The sequence below is a fragment of the Ammospiza caudacuta genome, chromosome 1, assembly GCF_027887145.1.
Source record: "Ammospiza caudacuta isolate bAmmCau1 chromosome 1, bAmmCau1.pri, whole genome shotgun sequence".
Taxonomy (NCBI): domain Eukaryota; kingdom Metazoa; phylum Chordata; class Aves; order Passeriformes; family Passerellidae; genus Ammospiza; species Ammospiza caudacuta.
The window spans coordinates 92,756,946-92,780,291 of NC_080593.1; the positions used below are offsets into that span (position 1 = coordinate 92,756,946).

The window sequence follows — 23,346 nt, forward strand, 5'->3', positions numbered from 1 at the left end:
TGGGTGATAGGAAGTTGGTTATTCCTTACACACAAGAAAGTGCTAGTTATTGATTCTCTTCCTCTTCTCCTTCCCTCCCTCCTCTCCCTCCCTGGTCTTATAATGTTTGCTGAACACTGTGGGGTATGGGGAAGAGTTGAACAGAAGCTGGTAACAGCTGCTGCATGCTGCTGTTCTCTATCATGCTAGTAGTCTAGTCTGGTGACAAACCTAAGGATATTGCTAATTTATCAGCCAAATCCACAGGTTACAGGTCTGTAACACTCAAGAGTATGTGAATGTCATGAAAATTTGGATCCAACATCACAATGATGTTTAGTGGAAAACAAAAAAGGGGGAAAGATTGTACTGATAGTATTATATAAAAAATAGAGGTAGCATGTCCTCTTTTTCATGTCTTTATACTAAAAAAATTCAAATATCTTTAAAAACACATTTTTCATACAGATACTGCAGTGTGTTGGACCACTTCCTTTCTGTTTGAATGCCAACATTTCAGAATGCTAGATCTGAAAAAGCCTTGTGTAAACTGCACTGAATAACAGAGCATACGGTAATGAGGCAACATACATGATGTTCTCCCAAGTGAAAATGATACAGAACACTCAGTAAAAGAAATTTGGATGTCTGTTAGAAATCTAAATTAGCAGTGTGACAAGGCTGTCTTGCAAAAATATTTCACAAGTTCTCAAAATTCCATCACAGATGTGGTTTCTCAGAGGATATTGCCTGCATGTACATCTGCTGCAGTAACATGACTAGTTTCTACTTATTTAGATGTCTCAGGTTGTACTCTTCAAAGAGGGATGGCAGTAGTCTCTGGGAAAGCAGGACAGAAGTATTGATAAGGTGCCAAGGGTTTTGGGTTAGACAGGCCTGAGCTTAGGATCAAGTGTTACAGGAGGCTATAGGGTGCACAGGAAAGCATATAGGAGCTGCATGGGCAGAGACTTATGTCTGTTGCTCTTTATCAGAAAATATTATGATTATGCTTTTTTTCAGTTGGGCTCTGTAAGCCTAGCCCTGGGGAAAGAATATGCAGAAGGCAGGAATGGAGAAAGATTTTCAACAGAGTGTGAAGGAGAAGGATTGGAGTGAAAGTAATTGGGATGTCTCAGGGCAGAAGTGGTGCTAGGGTTAAGGAATACTCAGGGAAGAGATGGGAACGTTACATGATTGTACATTCTTACACACACAACTGGCATCTGCTATTTCCCTTCCTATTTTAAACAGATGGTAGGAAATCAGAAGAATTTTTTATTTGATTACCTAAGGGGAGTCATTCAAATGAGATTTGTCCTTAAAGGGCTCACAATCACAATTTAGATGAAGAGTGTTTTAGCACAGATTCACTCAGTGACATTTTTGTCTGCCAGGATTGGTTCAGGGTCTCTTACCTTACCTAATTTTATCGTCTCTCTGTTCCTAACCATTTTGTTACCTCCAACCTAAGTCTTCCCAACACTGTTTTCAGAGATTTATAGAATACAGTTCTCATCTGAAAGACAATGTTGTAAGAATAAAATGGGAATTGCATTTAAGTGCTTTCCTCTTGTCTCCTGACTAGCAGTAACTCCAGAGTGAAACACTGTGCACCCCACAGCTGGGGAGTGATGGGCATCCAGGGTTTGCTTCCACAGGATGCAGCATGTGCTGGCAACTTCTGGGGCTGGTCCCAGTGCAAGGAGCAGTCCTGAGAAAAGCAATGAATGGATATTAGAAATATTTATTCTAAATGAGATCCCACTTTTCTGCTCTGTTTACCAAGATTAGCAGATGCCTTCTTTCCAGGAATATAGCCTAGACAATCTGGTGTTTTCTAGGAGAAGTTGTAATTACAATAAGTTGTAAATACCTTACATCATTATACTGTTTCAATAATTCAATTATTACAAGGAATATTATAATCAGAGCTTTCACTGAGCTTTCTTGACTCTGACTTGCCAGGAATTATTCTGGGACCTTGGCAAAAGGTGACACATCCTGTGTTTCTGGTTTAATAAACATTGTCATAGTATTTTTCCTCAGCTGATAGAGGTTGCTGGGTGAACCTAAGTATGTAAAAATGAAAGATGGTATCACTTGCTTGACTAAATGGTGTTTTAAGAAAAGGTTTCAGACAAGTTAAAATTCATCTAGTTAGAAAAATTGTGCCAAAACAGTGTGAAATTAGTACAGGGAAAACAATTGTCTAACTAGCCACAACAATCTGCAAATAATGCTCTTTATAGTGACGGAGAACAAGCCATGATGGAAATGTAATTTAAAAAACAAAAAATAAAGTTTCAAATAAATTCTTTCATGAGAGCCAGGGAGAATATTGTTGTTATATGAAGATTAACGATACCATTCTTTCTCAATCATTTTATATATATGTATATATATATTCCAGTTTCTGTGTTAAGTAAATGCTAGCCAAAATAATTTTCTTCTTTCTCATTGCAAAATTATTCTTATTGATGATGGAAAGTGTGATACAAACTGTAGGCTCAAAAGTTTTATCTGCACAGCTTCATTCCAAAAATGGGGTGAAGACCCTATCTTTTCAGTGCTCATAGGTACTGCTTGAAAAAAAGACCTTATTAAATTAATGCTGGAATTGCTGCTGGGTTGGCTGGAATAACTGCTGCATTGGAGACTGCTATGAATAGACATGATGTTGTGAGGCTGTCTTGCTTTGCTTTCAGCTCTTGTGGCAACTTATTATTGAAATATCATGATTAATTTTGCTTGAAAAGGACCTCTTGGGATCATTGGGTCCAACATCCTGCTCAAAGTGGCCAATCTTGAAGCTCTCTCAGGTTGCTCAGGGCCCTGAACTGTCAGGTGTTGAAAATTTCCAAGGATAGAGGTTTTCCCAAGCTGTCTAGTTAACTTGTTCCAATCCTTGATCACTCAACTTGCCCTTGTACCTCTTCAATCAGAATTGGTCTTGCTGCAGCTTGAGACTGTGGGCTCTTGTTCTTCCATAGCATGTCTGTGAGGAGAGTCTGCCTCCGTCTGTATTCCCCATCGGGGTCTACAAGGCTGCCCTCATAGCCTGCCCTTCCCGAGGCTGAAGGAGCCCAGCTTCTCCAGCTGCTCCTCATGCATCCCATGCTCCATCACCCTCTTGATGTTTCTCCTTGGTTTCTCTCCTGTTCATCAGAATTTCCAGTGTATCCAAAGGCTCAAAAATGAGCAGGCCGCTTGAAATGCAGCTTTGACAACAATGACTAAAAGGGAGTAGTCTGTCCCATGAAACCCCTGGCTGTGCTTCTGCTGGTGCAGAGCAGTCTGCACCCACTGCTGGCACCCATACAACTTGTTTTACACCAGACTGCCCCTTTCCTGTCTCGGGGTGCTGCTTGGCCTGTCAGCCCCCAGCCTGAGCTGCTGCACGGGGCTCTTTGCTCCTATGTGTGAGACTTTGGATTTGCCTTGATGAAATTCCTGAGGGTGCTGTTAACACAAACCTTTGGCTTGTCGGTGAAGGGCAGCAGAGCCCTCCTGAGTACAAACATGAGCTTGACTTGGCTGAGCTCAGGTAAATGAGTCATGAGCAAAGGGTTTCAGTTTGCTGTTCCAGCAGCTTCCCTGAAGTAGAAAGCTGTGTCCTTTGGGGAGCTGGGTAAGGGAAGTCTTGGCCTCTGTCCTGTTCCACTTGGCCCCACAGTTTCTGGGGTTGCCATGATGTTCCTTCTAGCTCATTCAGCTTCTGCATTTTTTCTGTTCTGTGCAAGAAGTTCTTGAATCATTCATGTAACCAATTGCAGTTTTCTAAGCTAATATTACCCATTTTGCTGGCTTCCTATAGTTAATCAATGACTCTAAAGGAGAGGTTTATGTTTGCATATCACCAAACTCATTTATTCAGAAATCAGTGGCATCAAGGAGTTAAGTGCCTTTAGATTCAAGTCTAAAAAGGAAGGTAGGTTTGACAAACACTTGCTGGCAGGAGTTGGACTCAACATAACAAGAGGGTTAGCTGACTTTGACCTTTGTGTTTACAGCATTAGCTGATATTTAGAGCCTGTTGTTTGTGTCTCTTCTCAGCTTGAGGTAGTCCAGTCTTGCCACTCAGAAGAGATTATTCTTTTTTTAACTGCCAGCTCAAGATAGGCAGGACAAAGCGCACTTCTGTTCTCTTGCTAAAGGTGTCCTGAAGCTATTTGAGTTAAATTAGAAACTTTCCTCTGTCTAGATCATCAAGTGGAAATAAAAGGTAAATTCTTCTCAGGTCCTTGATGCCTTGATGTTTTGGTGGCTTGTAGTAAAAGGAAAGAATCATCCCATGAAAAATAAATACTTTGCTTTAAACAGAAGAAATACCTTTTTGAAGATTTAACTATAAATATTTTCTAAAAGTGAGAAGTCACAGAGTGAGTAATGTTAATAAGAAGGCTTATAGAAACTATGTGAGGTTTTAAATGGGGTCTGTTTACAAATAGAAGGAAATTAAATTATTTTTAACAGATTAAAGCTGTGCCAAACTCACTTCTGATTTATTATTTCTAAATAGAAAGCAGTACTATTTGCATTATGTCACTTTAAATGCAGATAGCTGATAAAAATGTGATTTTTTTTTTTTTGTCTTAAAGGTTGCTGTTATGCTGCACTAAAACTTCACATCAGCTTAATTTATATAGATCTTACATAACTTACTCATATTGTTTTACATATTTTTGATTAAATGGCATTTAGACTCACATCACCCTATCTGCTGGACACTAAGAACTTGTATTAAGAACTTACCCAATATTTTCTGGACTTGAGAAGGTACAGGAACTAATGCTGCTAAATGTTTTTGAAAAGGCCAAGCTAGACTGTCTAATGACATTTCAAGGTGCATGTACAAATTTATCACCAATGATAAATCATGGATTAGAAAGTAAATCCTTTCTACTCAGTGAGGAATACAGGACTTACCAGTATAAGTTGCTCCTAATACACCTGGTAGAATTAATGCAGAAATAAGTTGAAAACACATCAAAACAACACTATAAAAGAGTTTCTTCAACTGTCAGGAACGAGTCAAAAAGAGGAACTATTACTTTGATGAGTTTTTGATAATCTCTTTTACAAATGTTGTGGCATAGAGCAGAGGTATGCAGCACTCAGAAGTTGATTATCAGTAGGTTGTGTACCCAATATTAAGTGCTGTAAAGCCTTTTGTTTGTTGATTTGAACATTAAAATGCAAGCTTGGGAAACAATTTCTCTGAGTAACACTGCAAATAACTCTTGTAGTCTAATTTTCCTAAATTTGTTTTCTATTGTAATCTCAATTAATTAATTATGTTCATATTTTTTCTAATGTTTATGGTTGTACACACACTGTTCATAGTTTATGAATAAAAGAAATTCACAGAAATGGTTGCAACTCAATGGAGAAAGCAGTGGACAAATTTTCTGTTTCCTTCCTGTAATGTTATCATCATTAATTTAAAGCATGAGGAGTTCTGAAATCTGGAGGTGTACTTGTTTTGTCATATCTGCATATCTGTGGAAATATTCTGAGCTTAAAGCAGTCAATAAGCCTTTGTGGTTAGGGGAGTCATGACACTTTTCTCCCCCTTCCAACTCTGTCATGTTTGCATGCTAACACATCAATGCCACCCAAATCCAGTTAATATTTGTGATTCATACATATCCCTGTCTCTCTCTCCTCTTTGCTGTGGGTGGGAGTCTCCTATCTTCCAACTCCTACAGTAGCTTAAACTACATTTTGAACACATTAGAAGAGGGTTGTTACACAGTCTCCAATTGGTTTGCATATAGCAGTGTAAATAGGAGGCAGTGGAAGAAATTATCCCTCTTTTTTTCCACTTGTTTTACAGTTTCTAGGGAATACAGTCTCCACTGCACCTGAGGAATAGGCTCTTCCATGTTTTTTTGAACTGGAACCTGAGATGTTATTTTGTTACCATGTACTTCTCAGCTCAGCAAGCTGACTTGTGCTTCCACCTCCATTTGCTGGAGCAGATTTGTCTTGGCTTTATTAGTTTGTTTGAGGTGAAGGGTTTTTGTTTTGGTTTTGTTTGTTTTCTTGTTTCTTTGCTTGTGGATTTCTTTTTTTAAGATAAGTACGTGGAACTCTACTGCCAAACTATCCTATTCTTGAAGCTAACATATGGACTGTTTGAAAAGAGCATTTCCTTTTAACTGCTGTGTTGTCCTTCACCTTCAAAGCATACCCAGTCAAATCAGGGCAGCAGGAGGATCTGTGGCAGCCAGCAAGGCTGTTGTCCTCCTCTGTCCTTGTCCCTGTATACACATGCTGGCACAAATGTGAAAGTACACATCCTGCTTTGACAAAATGGAAGAGATGGTGTGAACTCATCCGTTTCCATGTGAGGTCAGCAGTCATATTCAAACAACTGTAAATATTAGTAGTAATTTGTCAACTTGCTTTACCTGAATTGGGAACCATTTGCATAAACTCTTCTAATTGGGCTGTGGAAAGGGGGCAGCCAGGTGATGTGTTTCTGATCACAACCTAAGTAAAGAATGCTTTTCCTGGCTCTACTGTGGCATCTGGTCTGTGGCACTGGAGTGTTTCTGCTTGCATTTCATCAAAGCTTTGAAATCCTAGTCTTGCTAGTATACATCCTCACTACTGGTTTTGAGCTAGATCTTGTGCCTCCCTCCTGCTCCAACCATCTTCCACAGCTGCCAATTTTTACGCAGTTTCCAGTAACCAACAGAAAACCTTTTTAGGTCTCTTTTTCTGCACCACTACTTTGTACTAGAAGACTTTAATGACAGAAACCCCTTTGCTCCCCTTGAGACACTCTGAGTGTCATATTGAGTAAGACATTTGAAATCCCGTGAGGTATTCATAGCGCTGGTTCATTTTGAAAGTGGTTTCCTTGGACAAGGTCATTGTCAATTTAATATTTCACCTGGTCAGCACTTGCCCATTTTCCTTCATTTTATCTCCTAAAAAATTTTAAGAAGATTTTAACTCATTCACACTATTTCCTTTACCTATATGATGCCACAGTAAAAAAATAAAATTGATCCAGAGCTGTACAAAGTACTTTTCTTTGCTTGACAGTGTAGTGTCAGCCATGCTTGACAGAATGATTAGAATCATTCTATTAGCATTTTATACCATTGCAGCCTCTTAAGATTCTGGGTGACAGTCAGTACATGTTTGGCAAAAGAATGTCAAGAATCTGCACTGTTCCCTGTACAAGCTTAAAGCAATTTATCTCTGTTGGAGAACATGGTATAAAAGAAAGCAGACTGTCTTGAGGAACTTGATATTTGCATGATTTTTTAATTTATTTTTTATCTCTGGGCAGCTTAGGACTGAATGAGTCTGACAAAATCATGGAGATTTTAAGGCAGGGTTATCTCCATAGACAGATGGAAAAACTTACATGTTTCTCTATCCAGTTACTGAACTAGTAAGTGAATTTTCTACTATGATGATTCAGGCAGTTCAGTCATTTACAGTTTATTAGAGTTTAGTCAAGCCATTTTTAGTGGCATTTAGACAAGTTAAAAAAGTCAATTTAGACAGGGATGAATTCTACTCATGCATATAAGCTTTGCTTGTGGGGTAGCAGAGCATTACTTGCCAAAGTAATAGCAGCAGTCAGGGAAGTTTCAAATATAACCACAGTGGGAAGACAACTGGGCAGATGACAGAGGATTTGGTAGTTTGGAACTTCTTCATGGTGTGTCAGTGAGATTTCTGTAGAGCTGGTTACAGCCAGCAGGAATTCCTGGTTCAGGAATTCCTGGTTCAGTGAGACATGTCTGCGGGAGTTTGTGTTGGGGTTTCTTATGAAGGAGGAGAGTGTCCTCAGAGGCAAAACAGTTCTTGGGCTCCTACATTCATCTTGGGTAGCAAGCAGGGAAGGAGGTGAGGAACAAATTTTGTTGTGAGTGGACCACAAGCATGAAACACATTTAAGAAACTAAAGGGAGATAATTAGGGTGACCTAATTACACTAAGATGGGCACGCTAGCAGACCTTAGCCTCTAGGATGGATTTTGCTTGCAGATTTCAGAATTGCATTGAATATATTTGCTTTTAAACATCTGGGTGGTTGATCTGGGGTCAACTGCAGGTTTGAGCTGTGCTCTCTGTGGGCATTTCACCTGCACCCAGCTCAGCTCTATTTCATTTTTATGTCACATGGCCTTTTTTGGGGGGAGCCTAAGGAGTGAACCTCCAAGGGTCAATACTTCAAGGTGAGTAATACTTACAGAAAATCTTAATTAAGGGCTGTAAGAAATAGAGCATTGGTCAGTCTGCTTGTAGAAATCCTGTACTACTCTGCTGAATGTGAGTGGTGAGGATTTATTTGTCAGTCTGCTACCTTTTCTTGATCTTGCAAAGGAACAGCTGTTAATCATGTTGCAATTTGCAGTGTGGAGGCAGTATATTGCTTTTATAGCTTTAAAGCTATTGAAATTTAGTGTTCATGCATGAATGTGACAGGACCACATATCAGACAGATCCACCACTTCAAGATTTTGAAGTGGTCCCTAATCTCTACCAGTTATATAAAACTCAGCTCAAGGAGGGCCTTTAGATAGGAAAACAACAAATTAAGTTTGGCTTGAAGTAATACCTGTGACAACCTTGCTTACAGGGCTAATGAAATTGGAAACCATTTTGAACAGGTTTCCATTCCAGTGTCTCTCCATACTTCCAGGGCTGGTCCTTCTCTTTTCTTTGCCTCTTAGGCTTAACTTTGAGTCAACTCCCCATTGCAGATAAGTCCATGGCACCTCAGGTTCTCGTTAGCAAGGTTGCTAATTAGCACTGGGATTTTGGGGGTTTTTCATACTCCCAAAACTGTGACTGTGAAGCATTGTGCCTACTGACAGGCTGAATGTCATGCCATCTGTGCAGCTGCTGAAATAAAACTTTATTCTCTCCATGATTTTTCTTTTGCCCGGTGTTAAGGGGGAAAAAGAATATGATGCTAACTGTGCTGGTATGTACTCTATCAATTTCCAGCCTAAGACTTCTATAAAATGGTAAATTATTGTAGTCTCATGCTATGTTAATTCAAGCCAAATTAAAGCATACCATGAATTTAATTTGGCTTTTATGGGCTAACTTAATGGTGGTTTATCCAAAGGATCACACATTATTCCTCATTAGATAAATTAACTTAGCAGAATTTCATTCACTATGGACAAAGTTCAACTGTTTTACATCACAGAAAGATTTTAATTAAAAATCATGGACTTGTGATGGAGGTTATTATACCAGATTTTCTTGACCTTTGAGTCAAAAAAATTATTTTTTGCTATTCTTAATTCATTATGCCCTTTCTAACCTCTTACTTTGTCAGCTGTATTTTAATTCTGATTTTTGTCTGTGTTTCCAAAGTTCTGGTTGGGGAATTTAAAAAAAAAAACACACACCGAAAAGAACCTCTTTCAAACAGTATTGCTTCAGAAAAGTCATGCTGGGAGCTACACATACCACTAAGCACTCTTGATGTTGAATATAATCCTCTAAAGTAGAGGAGTTTCATCATATTTTCCAAAAATGCCAGGTGCTTTCGGACCTTTTATTAAAATTCAACTATATTCTCAAGGATGCTACAGACATCATTGTGATAGCTTAAGAGATTGTCTCACATTTTCCAGGTAAATGACTTTCAGAAGTTATAAGAACATTTCTGAAGGGCCTTGGAGTCATCTGTGCTTCTTGTCATTCCTGGTGAATGTTTATTTGGAAATTTCTCTATTTGTGAGTACTGAGACATGGGCCCTGTTGCCATATGACAGAGGCACACAAGGGAGACTTTATTTCAACATAATCCTTAACCAGAAGGATGAGAAGAGTTTCGGTTTTTCTGGTTTTTTTTTCTTTTTTCCATATCTCTTCACCCCCAGAATAATTTTTTAATTTCATGTCAGAAAAGTATCAAGAAAGATTTCGGTTTGTTTTTTTTTTTTTTTTTTTTTTGCCCCTACCCTTTTTTGTAAAAATAAAGCCTTTTCCATGAGTAAGTAGGTCATGATAAAGAAAGAATTCATACAGCAGACTTCCCCTACAACTGCTTCTTGCTGCTTGCTAAGGGTCAAGTGATTTTTCAAAATATCTTTGCATTCCTGTCTTGGTTTCAGTTGCAGCTTATTACTGCAGAGAGGGATGCCAGGCGGTCTACCATGTATATCACTGGTACTTTAAATGTTTTGCTCTTGTGCACCTCTATTTTCTTCCACCTACAAGAACTTCTTGATTTTTATTTATGAATTTGGATTTTTTCTCCTTCTTTGTTCTCTTACTTCAGTCTTTCATTTTATTTACTGTCAAGAGCACTGCTGCATACCTTTTCAGTACGTAACAATTTTCAGTGTACTGAAAAGACACACTTAGAGTTTAGAGATGGTACCCTTCCCTGCATGAGATGATTTTCCTATTCCCAGAATTACCTGAGGAAAAAAACCCAATGCTATTAAAACTGAATACATAGTCAGTTTCAAACATAAGGAAAGGAGAAAACTGGTGAAACTATACCTTTAAAGGCAGTTTCAGAAAATTTATTTTCAAAGCACAGAATGAAGTACGATGTATTAGTTTTGGTTGTTCTTGCTAAGTCTTGTCTTTTGCATACTCTATATGTGAAAAACAAAATCCAGTGTCATATTTAAATGACACATCTTTTCACTTTTCTGAATTCTTCCCTATATTCTAGAAAGTGCAGGGGAGGGAATGAAAGGAAATCTAACAGAAATATTTCAGCAGAATGTGACTATGAAAACGTAGACTATTTCTGGCGGTGTAATGATAAATAATAAATGGTAATAATGAAAGGAAGAAAAAAAACAGAGACAAGTTCAGAATTGAAGAATTGACATTAGTGACTCTGTGTTGAACCTGCCAGTATTGTCTCCTTTAGCTCTCAGTCTGTACTTGAGCAGCAGCTGGCAAATACCTTGTAATTCTACTACAGCACATGTCTGAGAGACAACAAAATAATCAGCAGATTGCAACAATAAATTTAAGTGATAATGATCTTGGGGTTCAAGTGTCTGAAGCAATTATCACCTTCTGAGGTTACTTAAATGCAAAAAACAGAACTGATTTCCTAGGGGCATTTTACAAAGTATTTTGATTAAAATAAAGTCTGAAGATATTTTCTTCAATTATTGAATAATTAAAATAATTCTTTGTTTTGTTAGCAACTATTGTAATGTTGAACTTCTTGGTAGAAATTGGAATAGCTGGAGAAAGCAAAGCCAGCTTATTCTCAAAACCAGAATATATTATTTGTTTTCTAAATATGTTTGGATATATTATTTTACTGTTCCTTTGGAATTTTTATGCTTTTCCATAATGCAACATATTTCCATAAAACATAATGGCAATGGAGAGCATAGGTTAGGTTGGGAGGAAGAATTAAGCAAAGTATTAGTCTCCCTGTTAATACTGAATTTTCAAAAATATCTGATAGGTGTTTGAGCACCAGAATGTCAGGATAAAACCAATACAGTACCAAGACTTAGTTTTGTGGTTTTTTTTTTTTTTTTTTTTTTATGCCATAAAACTCTGAATGTGAACATCCACAAGCAGCTTTAAGGATACTTGGAGAAAAATCTAATTCAAGAGGATATTGGTTTTGGGAACATCCATCCATTTCAAGTAATGCTGATAATTAAAAAACATCTGTAAAACCATCTTGGGTAATATTTTATTAGATAAACGCAGAAGTGAGTAAGTTAAATAAAATAGACTGTATGTTGTGGGTGAGCCAATACAATAGGGATGTTATAATATCCCCTCTGGTCCAGGAACACTTGAACTAACACCAATTGCATTCAAGATGGCAAGTCCAACTGCAGAACAATCCAACAAAACTCAGGAACTTGTTCTGTGGGATCTGACTAATTGCTCATTTTGCACAATAGGGTCTCTCTAAGGCCCAAAAGTTAGCTTTCTGTTAGCAATTCACAAGAAGGTAACTATGTTTTGAATTCCTGCTCAACTTCTTACATCCTAGCCAGTGTTACCTGAATTCCATTGCTGTATGGCCCTCGAACAGCTCCTGCACAGGACTGGTGGTACAGCCAGGAGAAAAAAAAAATGAGGGAAAAGAAAAAGGCTATGGATCTCTGCTTCACTATGGATCCTCATGGGCTGCAGGGGGCCACCAGCCTGTCTCACCATGGGCTGCAGCTCCTGGAGCATCTCCTGTCCCTCCTTCCTCACCGACCTTAGTGCCTGCAGGCCTGTTGCTTTCATATCTTTTTTCTTGTTCCTCTTTCACAGCTGCTGTACAGTGGGACTTTTTTGCCTCCTATTAAATGTGTTACTATAGAGTTTCATCAGCTGAATGGGCTCCGCTTTGGGCAGTGGGCAGTTTTGGAGCTGGCCAGAACTGGCTGTCAGTTCTGGGGAAAAATGTGGGGGCAGCTCCTGGTGTCTTCTCACAGAAGTCACCCCTGCTGCTCCTCTGCTACCAAAACCTTGCCACATCAACCAATAGTTGCATTATTAAAAGGGAGAGATTTTCATATCATAAACACACTAAATGCTTCTTCAGAAGTTCTTCTGAACTTCTGCGTGTGTTACAGTTCCTCATCAGGGAAAAGCTTTACCTTTGTTTGAGAGAAGACTTCACCTTTCCAGCTGAATGCAAGTTTACTCTGAAAAGAGGAAGTCAAATTAATATCTGATACTACTGCATGTTTAATCGGGATGGAAACATAGACAGAGTCAGTTTTGATTACACAGGATTTATCTATTTGCTACATCCCAATTTCATTTAATATTGGAGTTCTTAAATTGGAATCATTCAGTGTAAATGTTATATACTCCAAGAAATAGTAACAAAACTGAAAATATAAGTCATATAATAAAAAAAGGGTATTGTTGGGAAAAGTAAATATAATTCACTTATAAGGAGAGACAGGAAGTCTTTGTTTATCTTGCTTGGTGAACTCTGTTCCAAACAGTGAACTGGGTAAAAAGAAAATGTCTTGAGCAAGAGACTGAGCCTTCACAAGGTGTTTAGACAGGCTCTTAGGACACAAGGGGACAGAGGAGCAAGTGGTCTCCCTTGCTTTGGGATCAGTCATTGGAGTGGCTGGTGGGACCCAAGGCAGAATATAAGCTGCTAAATGAGATGCCAAGCACCAGTACCTTAGAAGTAGCACTTGGTGAGCTGTGCAGCAGGCAGAATCAGATAAAGAAGTTGCTAGATAAAGTCTAGAAGTATGTCAAGAGGTGTCAAGGTAAAAGAGTTCATTTACTGGGAAATATTTCACTGAATAGATTAAGTCATCCTCTGCTGTTGCCAGTCCTTCTAAAGGAAAACCAAATATGATTGCTAAATATGATTGCATTATTTTAGTTAAATTAGAATATGATAGAGAAATCACATACAGAAAAGCCTACCTTTTGGGATGAGTTAACTTCAGTTTTAAGACAGAGAAGTTTAGTGTACTTGCTGGAAGGGGTTGCTTTTATTTTTCAAATGCAGAACATGGGAATGGCTATAGCAGTTCAGACCAGACTTGATGCAAGTACTTGGCTTTGTCAGTTCACCAGCAGGAAAGGGTGAGATCTTTGTCTTGCTTCCCTAGAATAGTATCCTGGCCACCAGCAGTCTGTGATTCAAGTGTTTAGTGAGAATATTGCCATCTCTCCATTAAGAAGTTTTGAATTGATTTTTTGATCTATGAACTAGTCCTATTTAATTTCATGTATTTGTGAATACATGAAATGTATTTTATGAACTTTTAGCATTCATAACATCCTCTGGCAAGACATTTCACACCTACTTTGCACAGTGTGAAGTGTTCTAGAACAATTGAAAAGGAGTGCTTTTTCTTTCAATGGATAATTATGTTGTCACCAGATGCTGTGGTTGTCAAAGTGGAGGTTCCAAGAGCAGTCGTACAAACTCATGGAGAGAAAATACAGCTACAGCAATTAAATGCAAAAATATAATTGCTGGCTTTTAAAGTACCAAAATCACAGATACTTGAAAACAGAGACAAACCTCAGGGGAAGCATGCCCTGCCCATATAAAGCAGGCAGAGTTTGCCAAATTGATTGACATTTTTTGTAGCTCTGAGCAGTTGTCTATATGTTCTTCACTGAATTGTCTGTATTTATTGAGGACTTTAAAGAAGTCAGTGAAAATTAAATTAAAATAATTGTTGGTGTTCCTCATCTCTTAGCTCCATTTGAGCTGATGTTGTAACACAGTTGTTGATGTTTCTAGGCAAGACTTTGTAGAGGATAGGAATAAGGCTTCATACCTTTGTTCTTTTTGTTCAAAGTCTCTTAAAATATTTATGAGCATTTAGGGCAGATTGCTGCTGAAAGCTCTGATATCACTTGATAAAGTTGGATATTTTATTATGCAGATGACAGCTGTTTGTTAGTCCCTCTTTTCATAAAGGCTCTCTACCATCAATTGTCAGTAGCTCAATAGACACCAAAATAGTTCCTCATGTTTACTTTTACTCAGAAAAAGTGTAGTTGTGCCAGAATACAGCTTGCTGAGAAACAGTTCAGCACAGCTATCCAACAGCTAGAAATCTAAACATAATCACACGTGTGACCAGAGTATCTGTCCCTGCAATGCTCACTGCTGTGCAACTCCAACAAGATCAGTTAAATTGCAAGTATCTGCTGTTGTGCTAGCCCTGTAATTACTCAAACCTGTCGATGTTATGGAGTTGGCAAAACTTTTTATTGTATGAGAGCCACATGAATTTCTCTTCTGTGCACCAAGGACTTGCAGTGCGTTATGCTTATGGCCATGAGGATTTCAGTGCACACCCCAGTGTCTCTTTCACTGTCTGCCAGACAGCCCTCCTGGCAGCCAACAACCCTCACAGGTCACTCCTGCTGCTTCTCCTGACTTCAGTGATGTGGGGCCTTCACATGGGACATCCTTTCTCCCAGCTGCAGAAGGCCTTTGGGTGGGTGGGAGGTCTCTCCTGGTTATTCAGCGGCTGTGCTGTTCTCTCCAGAAATGTTTCTTGCCTGTGTGCACCCCTAACGCCTCAGGCAGTTCTTCCTCCTTGTGTATTCACATCCTTTTCTCAGTGGAGGATTATAGTTTTTATTTGTCATTTATCTGCTCCTTTGAAGAGGATTCAGGAAGGTTCACACTTCAATCCACAAATTCCTTTGACTCTTCTCCTTTGCAGCAGTTAATCTGGCTAGTTTTCCTAATTAAAATAGGCAGTTCTATGTACACTTTGTCAGATGCCAGCTGTGATATTAAGCTGTCTTTGTCATAGCAAGAGGCAGGACACTTCACAAACCTTTGCTTAGTGATTTCGTTGTATTTTCCCTTGTGAATTTTCCAGGTAGTCTGTATGAAGTCAGTGTGCTAAGAGATACACTTAATGTAATTATTTCATTAATATGTATGTTTGCTATTTATATTTTGCTTATTCCTGGCTTTTGGCTGAGAGTAAGCACAGCAATTAATGTGTTTGGGGTAGGCAGTTCTCAGCCCCTTCTCCTGAAGAAAATTGTGATAAGTGGCAAATCACATGTACTTGAAATTCTAGTTTTGGTAAATGTATTGCAACCATGGTCAGTGTTTCAATGTGCAGCCAAGTTCAGGGGCACAGCATAGCTGCCCTGTTTTATACATGGCTTGAAAGGGAGCTGGCTGAGTTCAGGTCAGTGAAGTAGACATGCTGATGACAATTCAGGCAAAATATCAAAACTTAGTGGTAAAAGCAGTGTTGGCTCCTTCAGATTATATTTTTCATGATGCAAGTTTGTGACTTTTTATGAGGGATTCTCTCCCCTTCATTGTTATCAGTCATGCTGCAATTAGTAAGACAGTCAGCTTCTTGTCATCATCATGTGGCCAGGACTTTCTAGCTTTTGCTATTTAATGTGGGTTTTGGTTCTTATACAGTCTTGAGTTGTCTTGTAGATTGCTGCCAAGGGTTTTCCCTGGACCCAGCTGGAGTCACTTGGAGACAACAATTCAGCAAGTTGTTGAGTGGCAATATGATGGGAATTTAGGTGATGTCTTTCAACAGCACTGCCCTCTTGTATGGTTACATATATAGGGTTTGGGAATCGAAGACCATGAGCAGCAGTGGTGGCCACCTGGGATTTCTGAAAAAATCCAGTTGTTCTCAGGGCTCCAGGAGCTCACTAAGAATATGCTCCTCAGACTAGAGGCAGGAAGAAACCTTTTCTCCTGCTTGTCTGTCTGGCTTGGTAGGGCTATTATTTTTATCTGAATGTTTATTCTTTAATGCTTGTGACAGACTGTTCTGTTGCTTGCAGGGAAGAATGTTATACACAGTGTATGTTGTGAAATGTGACATTAAACAAATGTGAGAGTCTGCTTTCTCCCATCTTTATCATTTTTCCTTTAATTTCTGTCCAGTGTGGCCAGCCACAGTATTAAGTTCTTGTTCTTTATCTCTGAGATATACTTTAGACTTTTGAGACAGTTTTGCTCAAGGAATAGGCAAAGTCTACTCTAATTATTCATGGTGGCCTAGAAGAGGGAGAACTGAGACTAGTCAGGAGGAAAGTACAAAGGTGAAAACATGGTAGCCCTTTAACTGAATCACATTGAAGAGAAGCCCAGGTGTTATTGTAGGTACTGTTGATTGACCAGCAGCGTGAACCTTTTCAGCAGCGTGAACCTTTCACTTTGGGAGAGATGAGCAAACATTTTGGCATACCTTCCCAAGAGAATTGTTGTGTGATTGAAAAGGGGTTGTCGTCATGCTAGTATATTCATAACCATGAAAAATCAAATTAGAAAGATCTTATACCAATTCTGGACCTCCCAGCAAGCTGACCTGCTGCAGCCCACAATTTCTTAAGTTTACTGCAGTGATAAACATTTTGTAGGCAAATAGAAGTTAAAAATGCAGCAGATGTTTTGTGATGTAAGGGTGGATTTTATTTCAGATAACATACCATAAGTGCTTATCATTTATTTATTCATAACTTCGACATGGCCCTTCACAGGCTGCAACTTTCGACAGTTATTTTACTATTAACATAATTTGTGTTTCATACATGGCTTATATTCTTCTCAAACTGCTACTTAGTGATACATTTTAAATGTGACCTAATAAAAAAATAAAAATAATTATAGTAACTGGTTTTAAATTGGTATGAAAACCAGTTCAGCAATCTCTTCTGCTGCAGCTTCATGTCATAAGGTGGAAGAGGGAAAATACTTGGCTAAATGTCAATTAAGTGCAGATACCTAAAGCTCTGTGTCCTTGGCTGCTTTTAGATTTAAGAAGTAGCTGAGCCTTCTGGTTGCACTTGGAATAAACTGGTCTTTGAGTAGGGAGTGAAGGAGTAAGAATGGAGGATGCTGCTTCTTCCAATGATCACAGTCTTAATTCCCTCACAATGTGAGCTTGTCACCAGCACATTAAACTGACAGGGGAGCCTCTGCTGTACTGAGAAGTTTTGGGGTTTTTTTCTGCATTAAGAAAGAAAGCATTGGGCTATATTATGCAATTTAAGGGAGTCTATTCATTAAATATCTGTATCATTTTGAATAAGTGGGAGCAATAATTCTATTCTTGCAGATAAAATGCAAATATAATAATTTTTCTTTTAGCATATTAATTCAGTAAGGAGATTAATATAAGCTTCCAAACTTCTTAGTCAAAATCTTTATTCTCTCTGCAGAATGCAATACAATTACTACTTGGATGCTGATAGTAAATGAACTGTTTTATTGAATAGTCATAATGAAATATTGGAGGCTGGTGTGTGATAGTTCTTATAAAGAGCACATTCAAGGAAGACTTTGCAGAGGAAGCAAAAGAGGGCAGAAAACTTGTGTTTCAAAAAGAGATAGGAGTGGCTGTTAGTGGACCAGTGGCAGCTGCTATTGTATTCTGTTGGTACTTCTGACTTCCAGTATGGTTTGGAATCAAGTTCAACCTTTAGGCACATAATTTATTAATACTCTATTGCAAGCTTAGGAATTAGGGTTATTATGAATTATTAATGCTACTTTATTCAAGGATTGATATATCTTTTACAATACTGACTAGCATGAGTCTTTTTTTCCTAATGTTCAGTCTTGGTCTGAGTTTGCAATAAAATCCTCTACACCTGAAATAATGATCAAGCTAATTATCAGGGAAGCCAAGAACAGGTCAGGTTAGAAGGACCTCAGAGTGTCATCTAGCCCAGCCTGCCACTCAAAGCTGTGTGAGCTATGAGAGCAGAACAATTAATCCTTAGCACTTCAAAAGAATATTTTATCTTTTGAAGACTTGGTGCTACACTCCTAAATGACAGGCTCTCTGCTACATATTTTTGCACAGAATACTGAGGTTGGACTTTATGTTGAAGCTCCTTAGGGGTCTTCTTCAAAGACAGAACTTTCTTTACAGAGACCATCAGTAGTCTCAAACTTTCCTCCAACTATGAAAGCCCTGCTGACAATCCGGTGTTACATTACAAAATTTGCTTTGGGAAATGGAAGCTCTAAATGGAGAGAATGTTTTGGCCAACCATTTGCTACTGGAATTTTGTGTTATTTGTCAAATGGTGGTAGCAAAATTCTAGTTTTGTAGAATGAGGTTTTGTGATGGTTTTGTTCTGGTTTTGTGATGAGGCATTTTTCCTGTTCTTTTGCAATGGCTCATTAGGAGTCCAGAAGATAGTGCTCGAATTTTTCCTGTTTAGGTCTTATGTTTATGTCTGTGGAACCCCTGATTATTTTTTCTTGCCCAACTAACTACTCAGCAGTTTACTTCTTAGTTAATTTATTTGTGAATTGAATGTTGTCTCTCTCTTTTTTTTTTTTTCCAGTGTGACAATGCAAAAGGACTCAAAGCCTTCTATGATGCAATAAAATTTGGACCTAATCATCTGATGGTTTTTGGTGGTGTATGTGCAACAGTTACTTCTATCATTGCTGAATCTCTGAAGGGATGGAATTTGGTTCAGGTAAGGCATGGAATGGAATGTATTCTAATGCTGTCTTGTGTGCATTTAAAAAAAAATTAGAAACTTAGCTTTGACGCTTTTAAAGCTTAGAATTTTGTGGAATTTTTATGTTTCAGTTTTGAAGGCTGGTTAATGTGTAAAGATTAGTTGCTTTTATATAGTGCTAGATTTTAAGCCTTGGCATTTCATTGTAATCAAAAATGCTTGTGAGTTCGGGGCAGCAGTCATGTGTCTCAGTAGGTTAATTAAATAAGAATAATGTGTCTCAAAAAGCAGCCTAGGTGAAATCAAGTTCAGGCATGGTAGGGGGGCAAACCTAGGACTTTTGAAAAGTTAGAAGAAACTCATCAGGCTCAAATTATGGTTCTTCAGAGTATTTACTCAGTCTGTACTCAGTCAGAACGCAGTAATTCCTATGCACTTTAAAAGTGCTGGAAGTGCATAAATTCTAAATAGTGACTAGGTTCACGTCTCAGTATTTGACTCACGAAGCACATTTATTCCCAGTTGCTCTTCTTTCTGACTTTCTCAAAGGTCAAGTTTGTGGAAAGGTTTCCTCTGCTGAGGAATCAGAATTTATTAATACTGATCTCTGAAATGCAGATGATAACAGCATGATTTTCTTCATTTATTTAATCATCTGACTAGTGATAATTTTCAGATGGATGGCCGATCACATTGCCATTGAGTTTTGCTTTTCTGATGTGGAAATACCTTGGCTTTCTACTCAATGTTCATATTGCCCAAAAATACTCCTGTATATATTTTTTTTCTTAAAAACTCTGAATTATTCTACAGCAAAATAAAAAAATACAAAACAATTACCTGAGGTTAGTTACAAACAGGTGCCTTTTTTCCACCTGGAATACTCACTGAGAGTAGTGCAGCAAGAACAAATGAGGCATAATTAAGTTTGTGAAGAAGATGATGATCAGAGTACAAATGGGAAAATCTTAGGAGGATAATTAAAGTAGCTTGTTAACTGTGTTTGCAATGCTTGTCAGATCAGATATTTTTTCCTTCTGCTTTGGGAATTTTTTCTGATATAAAAAGCAATTCCTCTGTGAAACCAAATAATAGTGTGTCTCTGGGGAGAATTGAGAAAATAACAGAAGCCTTGAAACTAGCCTTTAACACTCTCTCTTAAAATTGGCCTAGTTCATGACCTATAATGAAGTATGTGGCTGGAACTCTGGTTTTTTTTTTTTTTTTTCAATTTGTCACATGGAATTTCTGCATGATGTAGGATGTTTTAAACAGCTGGGTTTCATTGTGCTAAAGACCTTTTCATTTGCAGTCAAGTTCTGCCTAATACGATCTGGAAATCAATTTCATGAAGTTGCTCAGTCTGAGGAAGGGTAATTAGAAAGCTTTTAAATTCCTGAATTTGTCAAGATATATGTCCAATTATAGAATGGTATGAAGTATTACTACCAGAGAGCATTTATTTCTCTGTGTTCTACCACTATAGCTGTGACTATGTCTTAAACATTATTTATGATATCAGTTCATCAAGGTGTTCTTGACTGCTTGGGCTTAGTATCCTGTGGGCACTAGATAAATCCTCACATGGCAAAATGGCTCTTTATGTCAGGTTTTTATATCTTGACTGGCTGAATGATGAAAAAAACCCCACAACAGCATGGCTGGGAATTGTGGCAAGGCTTAGTAAATGGTATAACAGCAATGGCAATAATCTAAATATTGTTTGTGAAAGTGTTATGTCCTGTAGTGACAGCAATATGTGTATCTGCAAATCAGTAGATGTAGCATGTATAAGTTAGCGGGGAAACAGAGTACAAATCCTTCCACTCCTCAGGATCCACCGTCATAAGTGTCTCTGATTAAAAGCAGAACTTGAAGAGAAGGAGAAGATAGAAATCTGTTGTTCTCAGAAGTGGAGCAATAATATTCAGCCTGATAAAATACAAGGCTGTCCTCCCTCAAAACTTGAGACTTCACCTCAAGGAATCACAGCAAACTCACATAAATTGTTTTATGAAATCATGATGATGATGAAGTCATTTCATGTTGCAGTCAGGAAGAGGGAAAACAGCATAGAGACAAAAACTAACCTGACATTGTATTATTGAATAGAGGATTTTCATTTGGATGTCTGACTCCAAGGCTCTGTCCCTGTCCTTGTGCCTGCAGTCATGAAAACAAAGCTCTTAACCCTAGCAGGGACATTTGATTTGATTAACACAGGTGTCATGAGGTTCAGCAAAGTGATCACTCTCTTACATGCAAGATAAAAGCAGGATGATACTGGTAGTCTTGGGAAAAATAGGAATGAAAGAAGAATAATACAATATAAGTAAAAGAAAAATTACTTTCCTGACCAAATACAATATGAGACTTGCTGACTGCAAAACCATTTAAGCCTTTTAGCCCTGGTTTCCAAGTTACTGGGTGACTGCTTTTCCTCTGATTGGATGAATTTTTCTTTTCTGCCTTTTCTTCTCTATGACAAGAAGTTGCCAAAACCAAACAGTGAAGCAAAAGGCCTAGAGTATAAATGTGCTGGAAATTTTCATATTGCATTTTCTACTCAGGCAATTACAGTAGTGGTGAGGGAGGGGAAGGAAACAGATTCTTGCAATGTGTCTTCAGTCTCTACTCTCCTTACTGTATGCTTTTGGTAATGATCGTGTCTTTTTTACTTAACTGGTTAAATCAGGTCACTGACAGCCTGCAACAATGTGAAATAGGGAAGATTATAAAGGTTGAGGAAAGTCTCAGTCTGAAGGTGACATATTTTATTTCCATGTCATATCAAAAAACAGGTACTTTTCCTTCTCCATCTTTACAAATTCCGATTTAGTTTTGATCAGCAGCAGAAAGGGAATTTGTGTTCTCAATTAGCTGCCTTCAACTGCTGGCTGATTTAATTATCTCTTACTGTAACAAAATTAATTATTTTTTAATGGAGCATTTCATTTCTGTGAAAGGAGCAAGTTGTTTTAGTCTGCAAAGTCTTTTGTCATCCTGAAGGACTTTCACTGAGGTATGCTGGGTGACACAACTTGGAAAATGCTTTTTGAACAAATATTCTTAGCAGAACAAATGCAGGCACCCACTCCTTGCTCTCTCAAATTAAAAGCCTCGCCGTGGGTAATCTCTGTGTGCCAGCAGTCCTTTGTTGAGTGACAGTCTGAATATGAGTTGGAGGCTGTCTGTCCAGCTTTGATCTCCAGGCTCTGGAGTGGAATCAGTTTGAACTTTTGGTGGTTTAGTTTAAAAGTGCCAATAATATCCTGTGCCTCTGACAGTGGGCCTCAAAGGCACAATAGTGGAAAGTTGCTGTTCTGTAAGGGGAAGACATCAATGTCAAATTCTTCCATATTAATCTTACCCTCATTCTCTTTCAATATGTATTCAAGGCAATTAAAGAGTGAAGAAGAACCATGATGAGTATCTCTTAATATCTTGCACAAGACAAATTATGTATTTTTATTCTGTACATTGAAGCATTCCTGCTAGTATCCAGTTAGTGTGAAATGGAGGAGATCATTAGTTATTCAGTCTTTCTCTTCTATTTCAGTATATCCATCAACTGTTATCTCCATGTGAATTTCTTACAGTGGCAAAAGTATTTTATATAGATTGCTGCTCCTCTTGTTTTTCATTGTCATCTCTCACTTTTCCTAATTGCTTTGTTAACACAAACATTTAATCAGCATGATGATGATGACCACACTGGTCATCTCTCTTAATCTGTGGAATTCCTTATCAATTTTTGGAGATTCATCTTTTTCTGCCATTTGGCTATTGATGTTCTCTTACAGCCTGCTTCATTTACAATTTCATTTAACTCTGGAAATAAGCTTCTGCCAGAAAAAAAAAGTATAAATTTTTGTGCTTCCTCAGAATATCTTCTGTTCCTACATATTTTATGTAATCTAGTCATAACTGCTGGCTTGTAGGCAAGTAACTCCTTCAGGCAATACAGTGATTAGATTGTAATGACATTCAAAACTGAGGAACCTTATTTCGGATTCAGCATCTCATGTTAGAAAGTTTTCTAACAAAATTATAGGTACCCTAATCATGATATATTACTGCTTACTCTTGGGCATATTAATATAGGATGAGTTCCTGTGTTAGAAAGGGGAGTTGGAAAGGGAAAATTCCTGGTTCTCATGCAAGTAGATATTAAAGAGCCTACCCTGAGATTTGTTTTATTGTCCCAGAGATCCATAGGTATTCAAATCCCACCTCTGAGTTACTGAAAAGGCTGCTGGTGTTCAAGAAAATTGGTGATGTTTCTAGCTTTTGCTTCCCTTCTGAAACAAGGCTGATGTGATTGCGCTGTCCGTTCCTCCTAGGAATTTCTGACCAATGGCCAATCGCAACCCAGTTTTAACAAGGGATTTCCCGAAGATTGTTAGCTTCTACACATTGCTGTGAAAATGAGCTTCTGTGGACAGGGATCCGTATGAATGAAGAGGAGGC

The 23,346-nt window shown here is 38.2% G+C and overlaps 1 protein-coding gene across 1 annotated transcript in view; it reads left to right on the top strand.

The window, feature by feature from the left end:
* Positions 1 to 23,346, top strand: part of GABBR2 (gamma-aminobutyric acid type B receptor subunit 2) — a 454,077-nt gene that overhangs the window by 83,154 nt on the left and 347,577 nt on the right. Inside the window, exon 2 of the mRNA XM_058809544.1 lies at positions 18,754 to 18,891. Coding sequence (XP_058665527.1) covers positions 18,754 to 18,891 — 138 coding nt within the window. The remainder of the gene's footprint in view (positions 1 to 18,753; positions 18,892 to 23,346) is intronic.